Here is a 23,435-nt window from a genome sequence, read left to right on the forward strand (position 1 = left end):
CATTCTGCACCCTGAGAACTACCAGCAGCCTCTGGGAGGCAGAGCACAGCAAACAACAATGAGTTCCTTCAGGTCAGTAAAGCACAAGTCATGCAGGGGGCAAAAAGATCAACACCAAGAAGAATGTATGAACTCAAACTGGAAGCCATGCAAACTCCACAGCATGGGAGTAATGTAATGGTAAATGCATGTATCAGTAAGTAACAGTGCTACCGAGGTTTGCAGAGAACCAAGGACCTTAAAGGAGACTCAAAAATCTGACTAATAACTAGCCCAGAGTATCCAGGCAGACAACTAGTTTGGATTGACAGGACTTCATACAGTAAGGGGCTATGCATACATTTAAATTTATGGTGCTTGAGATGTATCGGGCTTCTGATAGAGGAGGGGATGTTAAAACTCAAACAGAGTGTCTAGAAATCAAATGGATTTTTATGTTAGCTGCTAATAGGGGCATTGGACTAAATGGTAAAGGTTCCTTTAAAACCAGCTCTTAAATCCAGAGGGTTGAGACGTTGATTGGCTGTTGTATAATTAATTGCTTGTATTATATAAGCTGTATGAATTAGTTGTTTTGTTAGATCTGAAGAAGCAACTGTGTTGCAAAAGCGCTCATCTCTTTGTTTCATTTTTATTTTAATAAAGTGTTTTCACATACGCTGACCTGTATGTTCATTTGGTTTTACTTGTTTTAGTTTGGTCAGTTATTTACTCCTTATCCTGGTTTATTTTTGTGAAATATAGTAAATATACCTTGGCTTGTGCCCCAGTCAGCATTTACATCCCCATTTAGGATAATTTCAGGCACTGGGTTGTCTGCCATATATCTGATGGTATCCCTGACAAAAGATTATTGGTTTATGATTTATTCATCTGAAGGTGTCCTTAACAAGAGAGTTTGCAAGCTCTGGAGGAGCTTAAGTACAGTTGACCTTCAGTTATTTCTTAGTTCCAACAGGGATATTGACTAAGCTATGTCCTAATCTTATGAGTGGAGGAAATTGTATGGGGTTCAGGGTGCAGTTAAAACCCTCTCTAGAGAGGAACAACCCCGCCCAGCACCATTTGAATATATTCCTGCCTGAACATAGTGTAGCTTGTAGGTGACATGTCCTAGTAGCAGATGACTGGCTCTCACCATGTGTCGGTGGTCGCTAGAAGATGGGACTTGTACAGGTCCAAAAGAAAACATGCTTCCTTCATAACTCATCCTCTAATACCTGCATTATATATTAGGGTCATACTTGAGCCAGAGCCTATCCCAGCTCTGAGTGAGCATAAGACAGAGAAATAATGCTTTATAGGATGCCAGTCTGTCACAGGAATGTGTTCAAGGTTATTGCAAGTGGTTGTTGCTTTGATGTGAAGAGGTGCAGAGTGTTGATCCGTAAGTATGCCCTAGGTGAGGTTTGGATAAAGTTAGCCTGATGAAAAGAAAAAAACAAGGCTGGCAAGAATATTCCCTGCTAATCTGACTCATTTGAATGTTTAGATAGTGGGATTACTTCACAGCAAAGCCTTTTGCCCTTAAACCTAAGAAAAATTCCTATAATGGACTCCCTAGAAGAAGTCTAAAACTTATTATTACATCCAGTCTTCCCTTCAGTCTATTATCACATCTTGTCTTCTATTCGATCTGTTATCATATCCAGTCTTCCATTCAATCTGCTATCACATCTGGTCTTCCATTTGATCTGTTATCACATCCAGTCTTCCACTCGATCTGTTATCACATCTGATCTTCTATTCGATCTGCTATCATATCCGGTCTTCCATTCAATCTCTTAGCGCATCTGGTCTTCCGTTCGATCTATTATCATATCCAGTCCTCCATTTGATCTATTATCACATCTGGTCTTAAATTCAATCTATCACATCCAGTCTTCCATTCGATCTATTATCACATCTGATCTTCTATTCCATCTGTTATCATATCCGCTCTTCCATTCAATCTTTTATCACATCTGGTCTTCCACTCAAGTTATTATCATATCCAGTCTTCCATTCAATCTATTATCACATGTGGTCATAAATTCAATCTACTGTCACATCCAGTCTCCCATTCAATCTATTATTACATTTCTTCTTCCTTTCATACTTTTTATTTTGAAAGTGCAAGATCTGATAACGCAGATCCCAACATTTTGAATTTTAAAGCATAAGAACATAAAAAATTCTGAAACCCTGTGTTAAATGTGTTTTTGCATTGAGGGCTTCAGCCTCTGCAATCCACAATATAGGTAATAAACCACTCCAACCTATGCTACTTAAATGTATTAATTCTGAGATTACTGTACCTTAGAGTAGGGGAAATACTCTTAAGGTACTGCAACCTCAGAATTATTGTATATTATCCAGTTTGTACATAAATTCACAATATTCCAGGGCAGCAGTTATTCTTGCCTCTCAACTGTCCAGATTTTTGCAGAATGTCCAGATTTTTGCCTCATAATTTTGGTCTGCTTCACATCATTTTTTTCTTTTTCTGGCAAATCATTGAGTATTGAAGTCACTAAATAATGGCAGACGTTTGAGTTTCAGACTTCACATCCTTCAGGAAATACATGCTAAAGCAAAGACTGTTATTCTAGCAACTTTCTGAGTTTATTAGAGCAATATTTAAAATCTGTCCCTGTTGTTGGGCCTTTGTACCCCCATTATTTTTGGATTTTATATTTATTTTTAGGGATATTAATGTGTAGCTTATACAGCATCAACCAACTGTAAATTGTTTAAAATATTTTCCAGTAGACTTGCTGTGTGTTCTACATTGGGATCTAAAGTCAATCAAACTGCTTTTTCTGCATCCAGAACTTCATGCTAGTGACTGCAAATAAAAAAGCACATATTTTTACATGAAGTTCATATTATGTAACTCAGAGTAGACAGCCTGAAGAATTCTCATTACAAAACTCCAAACCTTTGGTTCCTGTTAAACTTCTGAGGAGCACAGATGCAATTATTGAACTGCCAAGACTGAACGTGTGAAATGGGGAGTACATACTAAGCCTAATTTATGGCGTATTGGAGTATTCCCTGCACTCCAAAGTAGAAGAATCCCAGAGTTAGTATTTATAAGTAGCAGGGATGTGGAGACACAGCCACCTCCCTGTTGAGGGTGCAATAGATATGATAAAGCCAAGCTGCAAAAATGCTCTAGTGGCATTATAGAAAGTTTCAACATTCACTGTGGTAGTCACACTTTACTAATGCAGTTACCAGAGTCACAGTTACAGATCACACACTTTTAATAGGGAGCCCAAAACCTGAGAGATATTAGGCACAGATAACTGGGAAACCGTTTGGCCATAATACTACAAAATGTGGATATATTAACAAGTGGAACTGAGAGTTGCTATGCAGTGTTAGATTTTGAACAGACATAATGAACAGTCTGTTACTGCAGAATATTGTCATGTGATAAGTAAAAACATATTGGACTTCGTCATGTAATGTACAACACACATACTAAATGGTAATTTACTCACTTTTTGAGTAATTTGAATACTGGAGGCAGAAGAACAGGCTGACAGTTCTCCTTATGGAATACATTTGTGTAAAAGACTTTGTGTATTAGATGCCTTTGATCAGATTGAACTTAATCTTCCAGAACTGACACATTGAAACTGCTCAGTGTGGTACCAGTGTATAAGTAAAGTCATCTTAATATCTGTTGATGACATCAACATCTGTTTATATAAGGACAGAAAGTAATGACTGAAACCTGTAAATACATCTTCTTCACTGAACAGACTTAATGAGGAAGGTAAACAAGGCTGATTTTGTTAAATCACATTCTCTTCTTTTAGTAAGCTTGTAATGAATTAAACAACTATTTAATAGGTCAGCCATCTGCCTGGGATGGTTCTGCATGAAACTGTTTTCTTGTGCAGTTGTATCACTAACACCTTTAATTTTATCCATTGAGGTAGATCGCTTCCCCACATTAGACTTGAATTACATTGATTTTTTCACATTACATAATCTAACACTCAGTTTTTTTATGTTCTTAAAATAACTGCAGTAAAATAAATAGTGGATTCAAAATGACCTTAGTTCTAATTTTAAAGACATATTTAGTTATTTTATTGCTCAAAAACCTTGCCCAGAAATTAGTCTGTGACTTACCAGTTGTTCTCAATCACAGTTATAATGCTGCAGGGCTCACTCATCACCATTTAAATCAGTACCATAAACTTTGCATACTTTACCATGTATAACTCTGGAACTATTCAGAGGTAATTAGTCAGGCTATATTGTAGCACATTGTGTTTATTATTTCATTTATAAATCAAGCTGTACCAAAATTCTTTTTACATGAAGATATCCTAAACATCAGTTGAGCACCATAAGAATAAATGGCCACTAAAGCTGTTATATAATACCCTCATATTAACAGTGTAAGTTGTACTAGAGACCATTATGAAGTCAAAAATTAAATATTACATTATATATGATGAGATACAACAGTGTGGTATGTTTATATCCAAAAACAACTGCAAATTTCCTCCAGTCACATTTCATGTTCCCAGTACCATTTGACAGTCAACTAGTCCAAGTAGATTTTAAAGCATCTTAAACTGTTGCATACCAGTATTAGAATGCCTGTGAGGAATATGGTATTGTTATAAAAACAACTCTAATCCCTATTCTATAGCTGTTTTACAGAGGCTGTCAGAATGCACATTGCTTTAATAGATTGCTGTATGTTTTATGTAATGTTTCAGATGTATTGCTATACCCCCACACACACACACGCACACGCACATGCACACTGACAAAATTTAGCTTTTGTCCACCCTGTCACACTTACAACAAATGTAATACCAGTGTCAGTGGCACAACAGGTAGCATATTCGCCTTTGGTGCCAAAAGACTTTCCACTTCCAGTGACTGGATTGCCGACCCTACAGTGGAGCATTATGGGAAGCTACATTCCTGAGTATGTCATTCTTCGGATGAGATGTTAAACTGAGGTCTCATTTACTTGAGGTGGTGGTAGCTGAGGTGAATGTAAAAGGTCCCACAACACCAGACGAAAATAGAAGGGGAAATCCCCCGATGCCTTGGCTAAATTTCCTCTAGTAGTTTAAATTCGATCTTGGGTCTCCACTGAGAAGAAGCCACTAACCTAGTGGGATTAATCACGTCAACAAAGGATAAATAAAATAATCATCTAACTAAAAATAGGTATGCAGAACTGTTTGTTGCACTCCACATACAGTAACTATAACTGTATTGTTTATATTTCAGTGTTAAAAAGCATACCCCTTGTAGTGAGCATATTTGCTTGTTTATTTGTTAAGTGAGTAGGTGGGCTAGACCAAGGACCTTATCATCTACAGCCCAGGCTGTGAGAGACAGGAGAAATAGAAAATAATGTTAGTAGTTATTACAAATGTAAACAGATATAAACAGAATATTCCAAGCATAGCATTACACGTCTGTAAAGTGAGTAAATAACAAGCTGAGAGGCAATATCTTATATGTTAGTTATAAGAAACATAGTATCACAGAGAAAAAAATGTGTAAAGGGACACTTTTGATATTCAAGATTCTAAATGTGAATTTTAACCTACCTGATTAGTGTTATGTTCAAGTCAAAAAGTCTAACAGGTTAACATGTACTCATTCCCGAAATTTTTTGAAATTTAAGCATGGATAACAAATGTTCAGTTAGAAAAAGACTATACATGGTCATTGAATGTTTTCTTACCCATTATCTGTGTACATACTTCTCTACAGTCCATATTTTCACAGAATGTCCAGATGTTCTTCATGTTTCACTGTTGCATTCATCACAATTGGGTTATTCTGCTAGGGGTAGCCCTCAGTCGGCCCGAATACCAGAGGCTTAGTATTTTTGTGTCAGTTGCCGTCACTTCAGGACTGACGTCAGGTCATCATGGGTATAAAAACAGGAAGCCGATACCATTACACCAGACTTTCTTGCCGAGGAGCCCGAAGCAGAAGCAGTTTGCACGAGTGCCGGATGGCCGCTACCTGAGTTTTTCGTTTCCGAAATTGAAGTTGAAGTCTTCTAAAGCTAAGTACCTCGTTGGGGATCCTTTTTTCTTGCTCTAACCGGTGTCAGAAAAAGTTAACAATTGTCTTGCCTGTGGAAAGCAAATGCCACACCAAGATTTCCATTCTTACTGCGTCACATGTTTAGGCCTAGACCATGACGTACCTCACCGCCGGTTTTGTGCTTTGTTCAACATCTGAACTATTCATCACCGGGCCCTTATTGTAGCTAAATGCTTTCATTCTCGATCTCCGTATCCCAAAATGGCTTTGGTAAGACACCTGACTACCAATCTTCCAAAAAACATAAGGATAAAGACAGAGACAGACCGCACAGGTCCAAAACTGCAGACGACGCTTCCGTTAAGCTAGTCGCCAGTTCACCGGGACTCAGTGAGGTGCTTTTGCAGCCCCTGATGCCCGCTTCAATGAATTCACAGGCTGCTATCGAGGCCCGTTTGGAGTCTGGTATGCCGCGAGACTCTTCTTTGACTATAGCACCTGTGGATGTCTCTACCTTGGATGGGTCCAGAGCCACTGAGCAGGCACCAGCTTCTGAGGAAGTTCTTCGCACTACCGATATTTGACACAAACTGACGACTTCTTTTACGTCTTCAGTTCTTTCGAAACTACAGAGTTTCTAAGGCCAAGAGTATGAGCTACGCCTAAAAATACGACAACCCTAATTCAAGCGCCTGCTTCCTTGCCACAATCACAGATGATTAAAATGGCAGAAGACCTTATCATGCTGATTAGAGGAAGCCAGCCTTCCCCTGCTTAAAGAAAAAGAGACTTGTCCCCAGCAGCTATATCTGACCAAGAGTCCAATGACTCTGAGGTTTCTGATTATGAAGACATGCCGTTATCTGCCAATGAGGATTCAGATGCAGAGGAATCCATTCTTTCTGCCTCCTCTCCAGAGGATTTTTCTTTTGGTGAAAGCCTACATACTTTGAGAGAGCATTTCCACTGGGAATGCCAGGATTATCCTCAGTCCAAAAAGAAACTCAGGGAATATTTAGAATTACCACAGCATGGACCCTTAGCTATCCCTCCTGTTCTAGATGTTGTGGATGATGTCTTTATGGAATCCAGTCTAACTCCTGATACTTTGCCTCCTGCTCTCGGGAAACCTGACAGGTACTACAGAGTCCCTGACTCACACAAATTTATCTTCAAAAATCCTACTGCTGACGCAGAGGTCATCTCCCAAGGACCTAAAGGAATAAAAGCAACTACAGCTAAGAATCCCACCTCCTCGGACAGGGATTCCCGAACTTTAGACAGATGGGGTAAAAATGTATGCACCTTTGCAACTCTTGCAATTAGAGCATTAAATTATCAGTTCCACCTGCTGAAATACCAGCAACATACTATGGAACTTATTAAGCAAAAATTGGCTACCTTCCCAGACTGTGCAGAAAATAAAGAATTACAGGAACTTATGCATTCTGCAAGTCAAGTCAGCAAGCATACCCTGCAATGTGGGTTTGACGCCCTAGAAGCATCTTGCAGGGCAGCTGTCATAGGTTCTGTACTTAGAAGGCATGCCTGGCTTAAGGAGCAGACCTTGCCAGACCATGTCAAATCAAAATTATTGGACGCACCTCTGAACAAGGGCAATCTGTTTGGCACCAAAGCAGAAGAGGTTTTAAAAAAGATGGAAGAAAAGGCTAGCAAGTCTATGCAGACAATCAAAGATTTTTTGCAAGTGCAGCCTCCAAGATTCAGTAGGCATTGCCCTTCAAAACACTGGTCCTTTCCAGCCCCCTCATGGCCACCTCAAACTAGACCTAGGGGAAACAGACCTCCCAGACTACAGTCTCAGGGTATGCAGAGATTGAAGCAATGGAATACCTCCACCTCTAAAACAGGGAGTGCTAAGCCACCCCCCCATGGAAAGAATTCACAATGACTTCTCAATTCCTCCCCTCACCTTTGCCCAATTGCTTGTATCCCTAGGTGGAAAACTTGCCCACCATGCAAAAAACTGGACCTCTATCACCAGTGATCGATGGGTCCTCAGCATAGTATCCCAGGGGTACAAATTTTATTTCCACATGCTGCCAGACCTTCCTCCAAACCAGTGGGCAGAGGCACAAAACTAAGTTCAGTCCCTGCTCTCCATAAGGGCAATTCAGCCTATTCCTGCAGAACAGATAGGCCAAGGTTTTTATTCCAGACTTTTCCTGGTACCCAGAAAAGAGGGCACCTGGCACCCAATCTTAGATCTATCCATTCTAAACACCTTCCTGGTGGTACCAAAATTCAAAATGCTTACCCTACAGCAGCTTCTCCGTATGCTGTCCAAAGATGCCTGGCTAGCCACCCTAGACCTAAAGGAAGCCTATCTGCGCATCCCAGTCAGGGACTCCTGCAGGAAATATCTATGTTTCAGGGCAGGATCTATGCATTATCAGTTGTCTGCACTCCCATTTGGCTTATCCACTGCTCCCAGAATTTTCACAAAATTCCTGGCTCCAGCCATTGCCTATTGCAGACAGAGAAATATTCAAACTTACCCCTACTTGGATGATTGCCTGATTCAGGCAGACAGTCAGGAAAAGCTGTTGCAGCACATAACTTTTGTAAAGGACCTTCTAACCTCCCTGGGGTACACTGTCAATGAAAAGAAATCAAAACTAGTCCCCAGTCAAAAAATTGTATTCCTGGGAGCAATCCTGGACACAACATCTCAGATGGCATTCCTTACCCCTGAAAAACAACCCTATCTGACAGGCTACTTCTCTCAAATGGCCACCAGAACCCAGTTATCCACAAGGAAAATCCTGCAAGCTCTAGGGTTCATGGCCTCCTGCATTCTACTAATTCCATATGCCAGACTACATATGAGGAAACTTCAATGATACTTAAAAAGTCTTTGGTGCCAACATTCTCAGGACCTGGAAACTGTCATACCTATCATACCTTGTCTAAGGAAAGAGTTCCTGTGGTGGGCAGCAGCATACAACCACAACAAGGGGCTTCCCTTTTCACAACCCCATGCTGCCCAGATCCTAACCACAGATGCATCAGACTATGCCTGGGGTGCTCATATGGACGGCAGGTGCATTCAGGGCCAGTGGAGCACAAACCAAATTTATTTGCATGTCAACCAAAAAGAGATGCTAGCTGTTCAGCAAGCTCTGACAGCTTTCAGATCCTTACTCTCTCCAGGGTCTCTACTAATCAAAACCGACAACTCCACAGTGATGTGGTATATCAACAAACAGGGGGAAACCCACTCTGCAGGCTAGCCATGACCCCATGGAACACGTCCTCAGCCATGCATATTCACCTGCAAGCTCAATTCCTGCCAGGCAACCAAAACTCTCTGGCAGACAACTTAAGCAGAAATCTCCTAGACCCACATGAGTGGCAATTAAACCACAACACCTTCAGCCTTGTGACCCAAAAATGGGGTACCCTGAAGGCGGACCTATTTGCCTCCCCCTACAACCACCAGCTCATCAAATGCTGCACCAGGTAACCTCACAACAAGGTCTGGAAAGTGGATGCCCTATCCTTCCAGTGGACAAACCTCTCAATCTATGCATTTCCCCCTATACCGCTTCTTACAAGAGTATTACTCAAGGTAAGGGAGGAAAGACCAAGGGCAATCCTGATTGCCCCAGACTGACCACACCAACACTGGTACCCACTACTGTGCAGTCTGTCACCATTGCCTCCATGGCACCTCCCCAAGATACCAAATCTCCTGACTCAGCAGTAGGGACAGTTCTTGCATCCGCAATTGCAGAACCTGAACCTTGCAGCCTGGCTTATTTCTTGACTTCTCCTCCAGTGGCCAGCCTAAGCAAGCAGGTACTGGATGTCATACGTGACGCCAGATGACCCAGTACAAGAAAATCCTATGCTGATAAGTGGAAAAGGTATTGCTCCTGGATCCACACTAAAGGAGCAGATCCAGCACAGCCCTCCTTACCTCTCATCCTGTATTACCTAACAGACCTACTCCACAGAGGCCTATCCTTCTCTTCCATTAAGATCCATGCCTCTGCCATCTCTGCTTATTACAGCACTGAGCCACCTCTCTTCTCACTCCCTCTCATTAAGCAGTTCCAGAGAGGGGCTAACAACTTAAGGCCACCCAAGAAGATCCCCTACCCCTGTTTGGGACCTTAACTTTGTGTTGGAAAAGCTCACACTGTCCCCCTTTGATCCTGCAGTGTCAGCAGAGTTAAAATTCCTCTCTTGGAAAACAACCTTGCTTCTGGCCATCATTTCAGCTAGAAGAGTGTCTGAGCTACAAGCACTTATGGCTGTGGAACCCTTCATTATTTTTCATGCTGACAGGGTCTCCCTCAGGACTAACCCAACTTTCATGCCTAAAGTGGTGTCCAGTGTGGCTCTCAACCAATCTATCCATTTGCCCACCTTTTTCCCTAATCCTCAAAATAAGGGGGAAAGGATTGTGCACTCTTTAGATGTGCACAGACAGCTCAGATTCTACCTTGATAGGACTAAGCCCTTTAGGAAATCTGACCAGTTACTAGTCAGCTTTGCACCAGGGGCAGAGGGCAAGGCCATATCAAAACAAACCATCTCCAAATGGCTAGCACACTGTATCCATTTCTGTTACAAACACCATGGGGCCAGAACACATTCCACTAGGGCAACTTCTACCTCTACAGCCTTTCTCAGAGGAGTCCCGACCAGGGACATTCTGGAAGCTGCAACTTGGAGTTCTGTTCATACCTTCACCAAGCATTACCACCTGCCTATCTTTTCCAAATCCAGGGCAGGCTTTGCAACAGCAGTCCTGCAGGGCTTACTAGCCAGCCCCAACTCTTCTTGACTACCTCCACCCATTCTTCAGCTTTGGGAATCAACCCAAGTGTGATGACTGCAGCAGTGAAACACGAAGCAAAAATAGTACAGTTGTGTGCACTTACCATAAATGTAGATGTTTGAGTATATTCACTGTTGCAGTTCTGGTTTCTCACCCTCCAGCCCCCTTGTCTCTCTCTCTCTCTCTCTCTCTCTCTTCCTCGCTCCTTACAGGGCTGTTGGTATTTACTTTTTACTGGTGGTGTTTTTACACCATAACTTAGCTCCCTATTTGGGGGCTCCTGACATTTGGGGCAAGAAAAACTGATGTAATGGTGTTAGCTGCCTGTTTTTATACCACTGACGACCTGACATCAATCCTGAAGTGACAGCAATCGATACAGAAATACTAAGCCTTTGGTATTCGGGCTGACTGAGGGCTACCCCTGGCAGGATAACCCAATTGTGATGACTGTAACAGTGAATACACTCGAACATCTACATTTATGGTAAGTGTACACAACTGTACTATTTATGCCTCATATTTTGGGCTGTTCCTCATACAAATGTGGTTTCCTGGCAAATCACTGAAAACTGAATTCATTAAATAATGGCATACATTTGAGTTTTAGACTTTTTTGCTTCAGAAAATGCATGCAAACACAAATCCTGTTATTCTAGCAACTTTCTAAGTTTGCAAGTGCAATGTTTAAAATCTGTCCCTATTTTGGGACCTTTGTCCCAACATTATTTTAGGATTTGTCCATATTTCTTCAGCTGAGAGGTTGAGAGGTATGTTTTTATATCATTGCTGTTCAAAATTGCTGTCAAGGTAGAGGTAGGTTTCAGTTAGATATGAATGTGAGAAGGTTGGGAAAAGCTGCAGTAGAAGGCTTTTACCTACTTTAGAACATCAACAGTGACGTGCATAGTGCTTGAGTAATAGGGGTAATAAAGGGTACAGACTGATACAATTCTGTGACTTGATTGATAGGAGAGTTGAAGAGGTCATGTAGCTGAAGGAGTTCTGTCTTTTTATTATTATTTTTTTTTTGTGAGGCTAGGAAGTACCAAAAAGCATGCTTGGTATGGTAATTTATCAGTAAATAACAGTTCTGTATAATAGTTTAAATACCATGTGCATTGTTAATTAACTAGGAGTTTTGACCAAATCTTAAATGTTATTGAATTTATCATTAGTGCAAGAAAAAAAAAAGAAAGGAAGAAATAAAGGCAAGAAGGATATAAACCCTGGAACCAGTTGTATTATGCCACACACTTATGTATAAATGGACATTGATTTGTAATGAGTTTGGAAGGAAGGCAACCACCAGAACCTGTTGTAGACCCCCTACATAAGAACTGCCTTTGATGAAATTTTATTTTAAACTTAAGAATTTATAAACTCAAAAAGCATGCTAGCTGACTTGCTAGTATTTATAGTTAAGGTTGTTGGCTTCAGTTTTACACCTTCAGTAAGTTCCTTCCTGTACATTGAGATGAATGCTTACAATTGCCTTCTCCTGTTGGGACTCAGAAGGATTACATTGCCAGTGTATAAGATAAGATGTATTTCAGGTGTGTGGGATACCAGGTTGTTAATTAAAATGGAAAACATCACAGGATCACTTACTGACTGCTAAGAGACACTGGTTTTAGAAATATGATATTCAGGCTATGAAAATTCTGTTACAGAGGTAGGGTTTAAACTACCTTCGTACACCTTGTCCAAGTTCTGAAATTCATAGGGTTCTGTGAGGTGGTTGAGTGTCTCGTATCCTCTCTTCATGCTAATAAAGAAGGCACCAGTAAGTAATGCTTGGTCTTTGTTGGAGTAGGCTACTGTTTAATGGAGTAAACAACTGTTGCGGTGGCATACACATTGACAAATCTGTGCTGTAGTTGGGTTAGACCAGTTTGTTTACATATTCCAGGAGTGGTTCATAGATACAATTTTCAAGTGTTTTGACTAAAGCCTGGGTTTTACAATGGATCTGTAGTCCCATGGAGAGGAAGAAGAGTGTTTTTTTTTTTTCCAAGGGGTATAATGTTAGCATACTTGATCTCTAGGTGGAGTTATTCCTTGGGAGACTGAGATGTTAATGATGTTTGTGATACGTTTTAGCTGTTATTGAGACTGACATTATGAAGAATTTTAGGTAAATTGTACAAGTCTAAAATTGCAGTTAAGTTGCATTTGCTTTAACAGTTTTTTTTTTTACTGTTAGTGAGTTTATGGCTTTGAAGTGAAGGAGATAGCTGGATTGTGAGTTGTGTTTAAAAGGTTAAAAAGATGGATTTTACTGTATCTGGTAGGAAGAATGAGTTAATGGAGCTTGAGGAAGACATGCATTCCTTGAGTCTAAAGATGAGATTATGGTCTAAAATGGAGTTTTTAGTTTTAGCATTAAACATTGCTGTCCTGCTGACAGTTTTGAATTAGCAGGTATCACTGTTTGTTTCTTCATCAGAAAACTTACTTTTACAGCGTTAGTGGAAATTTGGTTATTGGTCTATGGTGTCTATAGTCTTCGGTGTCATTTGATGACTTCCATTTAAGCCACACTCAGTCTCTGTCATTTTTACTTTGATAGTTGTGTTGAGCCACAGGTATAGACAGGGTTTTTGGAATTATGTCTCCACTTCCAGAATGTAGTCCTTCTAATACCCAAATGTAACTCCTCCCAAAAACAAAAAAGCAAAACTCTTGAAATAGACAGACATAAGAAAAAATGTAACCAAAAAGTTATTCTGAAAAAAAATTAAAAAAACAAAACCATTGTAAATTTGCAAAGATTTTTTTCTGAATTTAAATTTTAGTACAACCCATTGCAAAAAAATAAATAATTTTAAAAAAAGTGCATGGCATTGCATACCTGACATATGACTTGCTGCACCCTCCTTTGACTAGGGGAATGCAGTTCTCTCCTGAAGTCTGCAGAGTCTAAGTGGAAGAAGTCTGCCATTAATAGGGTTGAGAAGGTTAAAGAAAACATTTAGGACAACTACAGGGCATGATTGTCTGTACAGAGACTTCCAGTCAAAGCAAGTTATGCAACTGGGTTTAAATTCATTCTGGAAAAAGGCATCCCAGGGTCCTATGTTAATGTCTAATATTTGGGTCTTACTGTATCAGCAGGATGAAACTTAAGCAGTCATCACTAGTATAGGGATTGGATGGAGTAAACTTGATATTATGAGTTGCAAAGCTATTACCTTCAATGCATGAATATACGTGTCCTATGGCCATGGTACAGGGTTTGAATCCTTCCACCTTCATTTGCTTATGGTGTGTCAATAAGCAAGTCATTTAATGAGGTAGTACTCCCAGGTCTCCCCTGAAAATGGACATTTGCATCCAGTCAATTTACCTGGTCAACAAATAGGTAAACAAAAATATGTGGGCATGGATATATATATATATATATATATATATATATATATACATATATATATATATATATATATATATATATATGTATGGGTCTACTTCAAGGAAAAGGCCGAGATGAAAACTCAGAAACTTCGAGTGAACGAACTACCACAAATCCGACAACTTTCCAATGGTAAGCAACCACTGGGCCAAAAACTGACAGAAAATACACTGCATCATTTCCAACCCACCCAGGTGGGGGGCTAAGCCAGCCCCCCCCACACCCCACAACTCAATATACCAACTCAAGGTTCACACTGCAGTGGGGAAAAGGGTAATTCCTCTTGCTGGGCCAGCTGGTTACTTACAGTTGGAAAGTTGTCAGCTATGTGGTCATTCACCGAACTGAAGTTTCGGAGTTTTTGTTCCGGCCTTCTTGTCTTCTGTATTGTGGTCTTTCATACTTGTGAAATAGACCTATGTATATTGTATATGTGTGTGTGTGTGTGTGTGTGTGTGTGTGTGTGTGTGTGTGTGTGTGTGTGTGTGTGTGTGTATATGGGTCCCCTTCACATGATCAACTTTTCACAAAGTCGAAATTCATATGGCCGAGACCATATGATCGACTTTTGAAAAGCCGACCATGGGGAACCATTATCTCCTCACAGTGAGGAATGGCAAAATTTCCCTCTTCTGCACTGTAGTGCAATCTCGGAGTTGGTATATTAAAGTTAGGGGGTTGTGGGGGGCAAAGTATCATCACGTGAAGGCAAAATACAGTGTATGATGTATACAAAACAGGGTACTTAAACCAAACAATAAAACCCTAAAAAATAAATAATAAATGTTAACTTTCAAAGCTGAACTTGCCTAGTCACTAGCAGACAGTTGAAAATCTGTAGTTCAAGCAGCAGTATTTGTGTGACTATCACAATGTGTACCAAATACCATATGAGTGTAGTCAAACGCAATAAGGATCAAGTATATGGACGTTAGGGGGTTAAACGGGAGTAAGTCAACCTGGGGGAAACGTCCGTAAACACCACAGCTCACCAGGTGGCCGATAAACGGTTAAAAAATAATTTTAAATCTGCTTGCAAAGGACATCTTGCTGGTTAATAAAACTCAGTTTTACTACTAATATCCAGGTATCACTTTTATCCTTTACTAAACTGTTAAGTTAGTGTTTCCAGACTTGCAGAATAGCAGCAAAACACAGCAGCGCAAAGTGGTAGGGGTTTAACGGTAAAGTACCTATATATATATATATATATATATATATATATATATATATATATAGATAGATATTGGTCCCTATCAGAAGCTTGAGTTTTCAGAAACTCAATTTAATTCAAAAACAGTTTCATTAGTAGATGTCTGTGCTTTGGCCACCTGCTGTCTTTATGCTCTTTTGGATCATGTTGCTAGAAAATTGGTCCAGAATGATTTTTTTTTTTTGCAATCATTTTTATTTGAAAAAAAAATTAAATAACAACAAACAGAAATACAAAGACCAGAGCAAAATGTAAACAAGTCAAACACTATGTACAACAATATGTATACAACTATATACAACTGTGTTGCCTGAATAAAATTCAGATGATAAACTACATGATTTTAAACATGAATAACATTGCAGAGAAGAAGTAAAATAGAAAAAAAAGTTGTTAAGTGAAGATGCCCTTAAATATGAATTCACAAATATATAAGATATTGTCCAGAATGAATGTTACCCACTCTACAAAAAAAAAAAAAAAAAAAAAGAATGTGCATGGTCGCAATGAGCAGTAGAAGTGAAACTTCTGTAAGGAAGTGCAAAGGAGCTTATACTGTACTGTACCATTTGCTTTCCTTTGCACTTCCTTACAGAAGTTTCACTTCTACAGTGCGTGGCGATCATGCACATATTTTTTTTTGTTATATACAGCATTGATATCCTTATCCAACTCAGCATGGAAGCAGTGTCTGGTTAAGTGACACACAATTAGGCAATGGAGGTTGAGGGAATCAAACCTTGCACCACTGGACCACAGAAATAACTCATTGACAGCTCTTTAATTCTCTAAGCTAACTACCAGACTATTCATAAAGATTGCCACAATCTGTAGGCTACGTCTGCACTTAAGTCTAATCTTTCTGAGTGAACAGACAGCAGAAAAATGTAGTAGGGATCTTCTTGAATATAGATCATGTGCATTAAGTGTGGAAATTCATGAATTCGGCCCTAGATTGGTTAATATATATCCAGCTTTGACTCTAGAGGAGGATGATAAAATACTGAAATTAATTCAAGTAAATGTTTTATGTATGTTGAATGCTTTCTCTTCATAACAATTGAGATGTTTAGACTATACACTCATAAAATGCAAAAGTATGCAATTTAGTAAAAATAAAAACAATACGGGGCAAGATTAACTGTCATTGTAATCATGTTCTAAAGAAATTAATTTAATGTTAAAATGATGCGTTGTTTCGTAGGAAATGTAAATACCAACAACACTGGTGATACCAGTGTATGAGTCTGTAAAACACAAGCAAGAAAAAAAAAATGACTCGAATTCCCAGAAGTTTTCATAGCAAAGACATTTATTTGAACACAACTGAACAGTTTCTTCTCCCAAGTGAAATGAGCCTTCAGATTTACAGAGTGAAAAAAAAGTCCTTGTAAATATAAAACCCTTCAAGGCACATAAAATGTTTTTTTCTAAAAAAAAGTAAGTGTATTCTAAGATAGATTTTTGTTTAATAAGAACAGTAAAGAAGTTGTTTAAAAAATAGACCCTGCAATGTTATGAAAATGTAATTCTGCAGGTGTTCTTGGTCTTTCTGTGTACTTTACATTAACTGTGTTGTCTTTTATGATGAAATTTGTTTGGTAATCTGGCATTGTTGAATTATATTACTCAAGATACACAAAAAGAATGTCTAACTTACTTATGAGTAGTTTACATTTATAATCAGTGGTTTAAAGTAATAGCTTCAGAATGAAAATTAATCTCTTGCTCAAATACTGTTGCTGGTATACCTGACAGAATCATTTGGTTTACATTCTGAATACCTTTGTGTGTGTTACTTTACAGGTGGACTGCAGGTCTGAACCATGGGAGGAGCAGTAGTTGATGATGGACCGACTGGCATAAAGGCCCCAGATGGAGGCTGGGGCTGGGCAGTTCTCTTTGGCTGTTTTGTCATCACAGGGTTCTCTTACGCATTTCCAAAAGCAGTGAGTGTTTTCTTTAAGGAGTTGATTCGGGAGTTTGGAATTGGGTACAGTGACACAGCCTGGATATCTTCTATCCTGCTTGCTATGCTTTATGGGACAGGTATGTGAGCAGTTGAGTATGTATGCATTTAAGTCACGCAAAGTATCCATGTTTTCAGTTGAAACCATTACTAGAAAAACAGATTCTGTATATAGTGCAGGATTTTAAATTGTTATTAGAACTTAGAAAAGTGACTATTGTCTGTGTACGTGAAATGGGATCATTACAGTTTGTTCTCTGACTTATGACTAATGACTTCTGTGCTGGTTGTTATTTACACATTATGTATATTGGTTATTACAACAGCAATGCCACAAACAACCACTATGGCCTTACTCCTGTATTGTTCTGATCAGCTTGCTGAGGCTTTCATTATTCACATGAGCTGTCTTAAAAACTTCATTTAGTATGGAGGTTTCCCACTTAGTAGTGGAGTAGGTCAGATTTAGAAGTGTGATTTATAAAATAGCTCTTGTTTGCCTTTCTTTGATTTCTCAGACAGTGACCACAGCTAGATCCATTCCAGAAGTAACAAGAGTGTGCATTTCTTGCCTTATAGGGAGTTTTCCTTGCTCTGGATCTCTTTATTTTCCTAACAAGCTGACTTTAGAGCAGTAGCTCAACACTGAATATCTTATTCAGTGTGCTAATGAATATTAGAACTTGATGCTTAAAACTGTTGCCTGCCCTTAGCAAGTGCATGATGTTTTATTAGCAATTACTTCAAAATCAGACAATAAGTTTATCATTTCAGGAATGTACTAGACTGAGCCATGTGCGGTGTGCATCAGATGTGACTTGGAGCACCAGAGCACCAAACCTATGCACACATCAGTATAATAACAAATATGCACTTAAAGCAAGCTGTGCTAGGAAGATGCCCCAGAGTGACTGACAAATGTTGATGTGGAATGTGCTGAAGCAGAGTCTTGCTGCATGAGACAGTGCTGAATAAAAGTGCACAGAGACACTAAGGGAAAGGAATGGGTTTGCAAGTGCCAGCCATCAAGACTTTGATGAGAAGGCACTGACATACAGCATGATGTCATGAAAAATGCAGCAGAAATGGAGTATAGATGCAGCATAATACCAGTCATGCCATGTGCATAGTGCAGAACTCCAAAAGAACCACAGAAAAAGCTACAAACTGTGGTTAATAGTGGTGCCCATCATGTGTCAGTAGACAAACAAGAACAGTAGTAGGGATAAACTTCGACCTAACGAAGTGTGTACAAACTATTAAAAAATGTGATGAATTCCCTAGGGCAATAATGAGACGCATCATATTGTAAGGAGATTCCCCCACCTCTTTTAGTGGTGCCATGCACAGATAAACATCTTGCAGCCAATGTTTTAGTTGATGTGGATGCGTGATTATACTGTGCATAATGGCAAATAGTTCTGTATATTCCTTTGGAAACTTAAAACAAATCTTTTAAATCTGGCTAGGAATTGCCCCTTGCTGCAAATACCAAAGCCAAAAACCTCTGTGGACATTCCAATTGTTGGATATACCTGGTAAGGTACATACCAAAGGGGCCTTTGTATTCCGTGATAGGTCTGATGAATGCCAACCATGAAGGTTACCAGTGAAAGAGCTTGCAATGGGAATAAGATATCAAATTCAAAAAAACCTTACTTACACGTGCAATGCTGATATATGTAGACTGTCTGTATTCATATACATAGAAGCTTACTGTGTTATCTGTACGTTCAGACACACTCAGTGAGTAGCTTATCTTTATGTGCTGTCTGAGTTTATATGTTTTTATGTTGCCAGCACAAACTTGTCAGATTTTCCATTTCCATTGACATAGACAGTATCATCTGACATTAAAAGTCACAGAAGGGAACCAAGTTTCATCCAGCTGACATGCAGAATGCCTAACATATAGTACACACCTATATCATACAAACCTGTACAAGTAGTCAAGCACTCCTAATGGCATGCTACTGATGTCATTACTCAGCACCAGGTATAGTGCACACTGTGTTATTTGCAAATCTGTCAGGTCATGCTGTATAACATGGTGCTGTTGGGAGGGTTGACATTGTTATACGCAGACTATGGCCACTGAGACCATTGGTTCATAGGTGTTTATTAGGCTAACAACCACTAGGGCTTTTTTAAGCCTGGCCATGCATCCCAAATCTCTGACAAGTTCTGATACCCTTGATAAGCGTAAGCATGGGCCTGGGAGATGAACCATTTACAGGTTATTTGTGTCCATTAGAGACATAGGTGCCAAACCAGGGATGAATTTCCGGTTTCCCATCCAATTGTCCAAGTTGCACTTGAAGTGAGTTAGGGAGGAACTCCCCTTCACATGGATGGGGAGCCTGTTCCATAGACGTGGTACTCTCTGGGATACATACCTGTCTCTCCATCAGATTTTATTTATATCACAGGCAAGGTTTAAGTCTTTAGAACAAGTATTCTGCTGCTGTTTGTTTTGTGGGTGTGCAGGAGGTCCAACAGAGTGGGCTCTGACAAAGCCCTGTACGCCAGGCATAGATCTCCCCTCAAAAGCGGAAACAGAATACAGGGATAGGGCCTCGAGGTGGTCTGCATAGAACATTTTACTTATGCCCTATATTATTTTAGTGAGGAACCTCTGTGGATATTCCAATTGTTGGATATACCTGGTAAGGTACATACCAAAGGGGCCTTTGTATTCAGTGATAGGTCTGATGAATGCCAAATACAGTGGAACAATGACTTCCTTGGACTTAGATGCCACACCTTTGTTTGTAAGTTGTGCAACATAGAATGATTTCCTAACCGCTGTAGACACATGATGGTCAAAAGCTAGATTACTGTCTATGTGTGTCCCTAAGTCCCTGTCTACTGGGTAAACTCTAAGGGGTGTGTTATCAATATGATAGTTACCAGTGATGGATGACTTCCCAATGGATAGTATTATGCATTTCTTGGCATTTAGTTTTAGTCCATGACTCTGACACCAGTTGTTTGTATGTGTCAGCCCCTCCCGGAGAACATTTGTGTCAGTGTGAGATTCGGTGACAGGTCCTAATTTGCAATCATCTGCAAATTTAGGCAGCTAGAGATGACTGACATTGGCCTTGACTTCTGAGAAGTAAATGCCAAAATGGAGCAGTCCAAGGACTGATCCCTAAGGGACTCCACTTGTGACTGGTCTCTTTGTAGAGGTGGACTCCCAAGTTCTAACTTTCTGGGTCCTGTCTGTGAGCCATACAGATAAAGTGGGGACATCACTGAATAAGTACAGGCATGTGAAGAAATTTATAAAGTAACTTGTCTGTCTGTAACTCAGTTTATCACACCAGGTGAATGTGTGCTATTGCCTGTCCAATGTCTACCTTAATGTAGTGTCTCAGCAGTTGTAACAATGTGCACATGTGGCATGTCAAATGACATATAACATTTGATGTAGGAGTGATAGTACAAGTGATATAATGTTATGTATAATCAGGGTTCTACAAAATGGTTAAACGTGTGCAGAAGGGGAATGGTGACATAATCTGCCCAGGACACACATAGGATACACACTGAAACTTCCTGCCATGATATACATGTAATGCACTGACTCACATCTTCACCACAATGTGGCTTTAATGCATTATGATATATCCTTCCAGGGACATGCATCTGATGCATGGTGACACATCCCTCCTGAACTCATACATGATTGGTAAACTGTGGTCATCCTGCCCTGAAGATGCATAAAATGCATGGCGTCATATCCTTCCAAGGCTATCCTTGTAATGCACAGTGGTCCATCCTGCCTAGAATACATATGCAAAATATGCCTTCTCGTTCTGCATGGGGCAAACATGTAATGCTTTTTGACATCTGCTCCACAGGACACAGGCATGGTGACACATTCTCCCAAGGCTATGCAAGCTTCTACATAGAGGCACATCCCTTGTAGGATATGCCTGTGATGCATGGTGGCCCATCTTTCCCATAGTACAAATGTGATGCACGCCTGCTTATTCTGCATGGGGCATGCATGTAATGCTTTGTGACAGTTGCTTACCAGAACACAGATATGCATAGTCGGACGTCATTTACCAGAACATGCATGGACATCAATATGCATAGTGACAGATTATCCCTAGTTTGTGCATATGATGTGTCATGATACATCCTTTCTAGGGCATGCATGTGATGAACAGTGACACATCCTACTCAGGTTACGCATGTATTGTATCACACAGTCTCCTCAGGATGTGCATATAATGCACATTGATACATCCTCCCTGAGAAATGCATCTGAGGTATGATGGCTTTTACAAGACATGCTTTTGGTGCACGGTAGCACATTTTCTCCAGACCATGCATGTAATGCTTAGCAGCTCTTCCTCCCTAGGACATTCTCATGACAATACTGACATGCCCTCCCAGAGAAGTGTTTATAAGTCACAGAGAAACTCATTGTGCCAGGACAGGTACCAAATGCATGGAGTCACGTCAGAATATGCAAGAAGATATATGGTGACACATCCTTCTCCATTTTTTTCAGCCTGCAGTGTTTGTTCAGTGGCTGTCCCTTCCTGCACTCAACTGATTCATCCATTCATTTCTCCTTCAGAGTGAGATCCAGGTTTACTGGATAGGGTGACAGCCCTCCAATCCATTTATTTCCTGACTGGAGAGCCTAGTCTGACTATTTGTTTCTTGTAGAAGTGAGATATGAGTGTTAGGGAGATGGTCTGTGTGCTGATCCTGTGAACCGCCCCTCAAAAACCTAACTTCCCCTGTGATGTATGTAACAGTGGAATTGTACTGTGTCATGTAATTTGCTGAGCAATGGTGCATATGCATGTACGCAAATGTAATATATATGGTGACACACCCTTCTCAGTTTTTTTTTCAACCTTAAATGTTTGTCCAGTGGCTTTCCCTTCCTGCACTCAACTGGTTCATTTATTCATTCATTTCTCCTTCAGGGTGAGATCCAGATTTACTGGATGGAGTGAGAGCTCTCATCAAATCCTTTGTTTCACAGAGAGTGGAGGTATGAGAGTTAGAGAGGTAGCCTGTCTGTTGATCCTGTGAACTGCCACCACAAAAAAACTGACTTCACCCCACTGGCGGTTTGCAAGCTGTGTTATTACAGCTCACACACATCAACCCTCTGCCTGTATGATGCACCATGTATAGCATGGATTTTGTAGGCTGGTTCCCAAAGGTGATATATCTGTATGTGAGCACTACCGTACACACCGACCCTGTGCCTATATGGTGTGCACTGTACAGCATAGACGTACTAGACTGGTTCACATGGGTAATATACCTGCACAAGGGTGTCACCACACACAGACCCCCTGCCTATATTTTGCATCGCTGTGAAGAATGTACTTCCTAGGCTAGTTCCCTTGCATGATACACCAACACACTTGTAGCTTTCACTGGTGTGGCAATCTGAACCACCTCCCTCTCTCCCACCCCAGGATTTGTCAGCCAGTATGAGCAGCTTACTGCCACCCTCAACCAACTGACCCTTCCAGTTTTTGAGACACTAACTGAATACGGGTTGTCTGGGTCATGGTCAGGGCTTATCCCTCTACACCACAGGCTGGACTCCTCCTTGTGATGCTCATTCCAGGCATGGCGACACATTCTTTCTAAGACATGCCCATGTGGTATGATAACATATCTTATATAAGATATGTGCAACATGTATTACAACAGATCCTGCATAGAACATGTATGTATAATCCTTCTTAAGACATGTATTGGATACATAATAATATTCTCCCCATGTCAGCCATGTGATGCATGATGGCATATCTCCTACGACATATGCATAGGATGCCTGATAACATTGCCCACAGGACATGCAAGTGATCCATGCTATTAAATCCTTAATGGGACATGTATGTGCCACATGGTGATACATCTTCCAGAGACATGCATGTAATGTATGATGACACTTCCACCTTAGGATATGTAAGTAATGCATGATGACACTTCCTACCTGGGATATGTATGTGAT

The 23,435-nt window shown here is 40.2% G+C and overlaps 1 protein-coding gene across 2 annotated transcripts in view; it reads left to right on the plus strand.

Annotated features, from left to right (window-relative positions):
• The window catches only part of LOC122799277 (monocarboxylate transporter 4-like), a 712,696-nt gene that overhangs the window by 550,953 nt on the left and 138,308 nt on the right, over positions 1–23,435 (plus strand). For both annotated transcript variants that reach the window (XM_044068231.1, XM_044068233.1), the window contains one exon: positions 17,269–17,511. In XM_044068231.1, coding sequence (XP_043924166.1) covers positions 17,289–17,511 — 223 coding nt within the window. In that variant the 5' untranslated portion in view covers positions 17,269–17,288. The remainder of the gene's footprint in view (positions 1–17,268; positions 17,512–23,435) is intronic.

Source organism: Protopterus annectens, chromosome 4.part0, assembly GCF_019279795.1.
Source record: "Protopterus annectens isolate FY-2018-M chromosome 4.part0, PAN1.0, whole genome shotgun sequence".
Taxonomy (NCBI): domain Eukaryota; kingdom Metazoa; phylum Chordata; order Ceratodontiformes; family Protopteridae; genus Protopterus; species Protopterus annectens.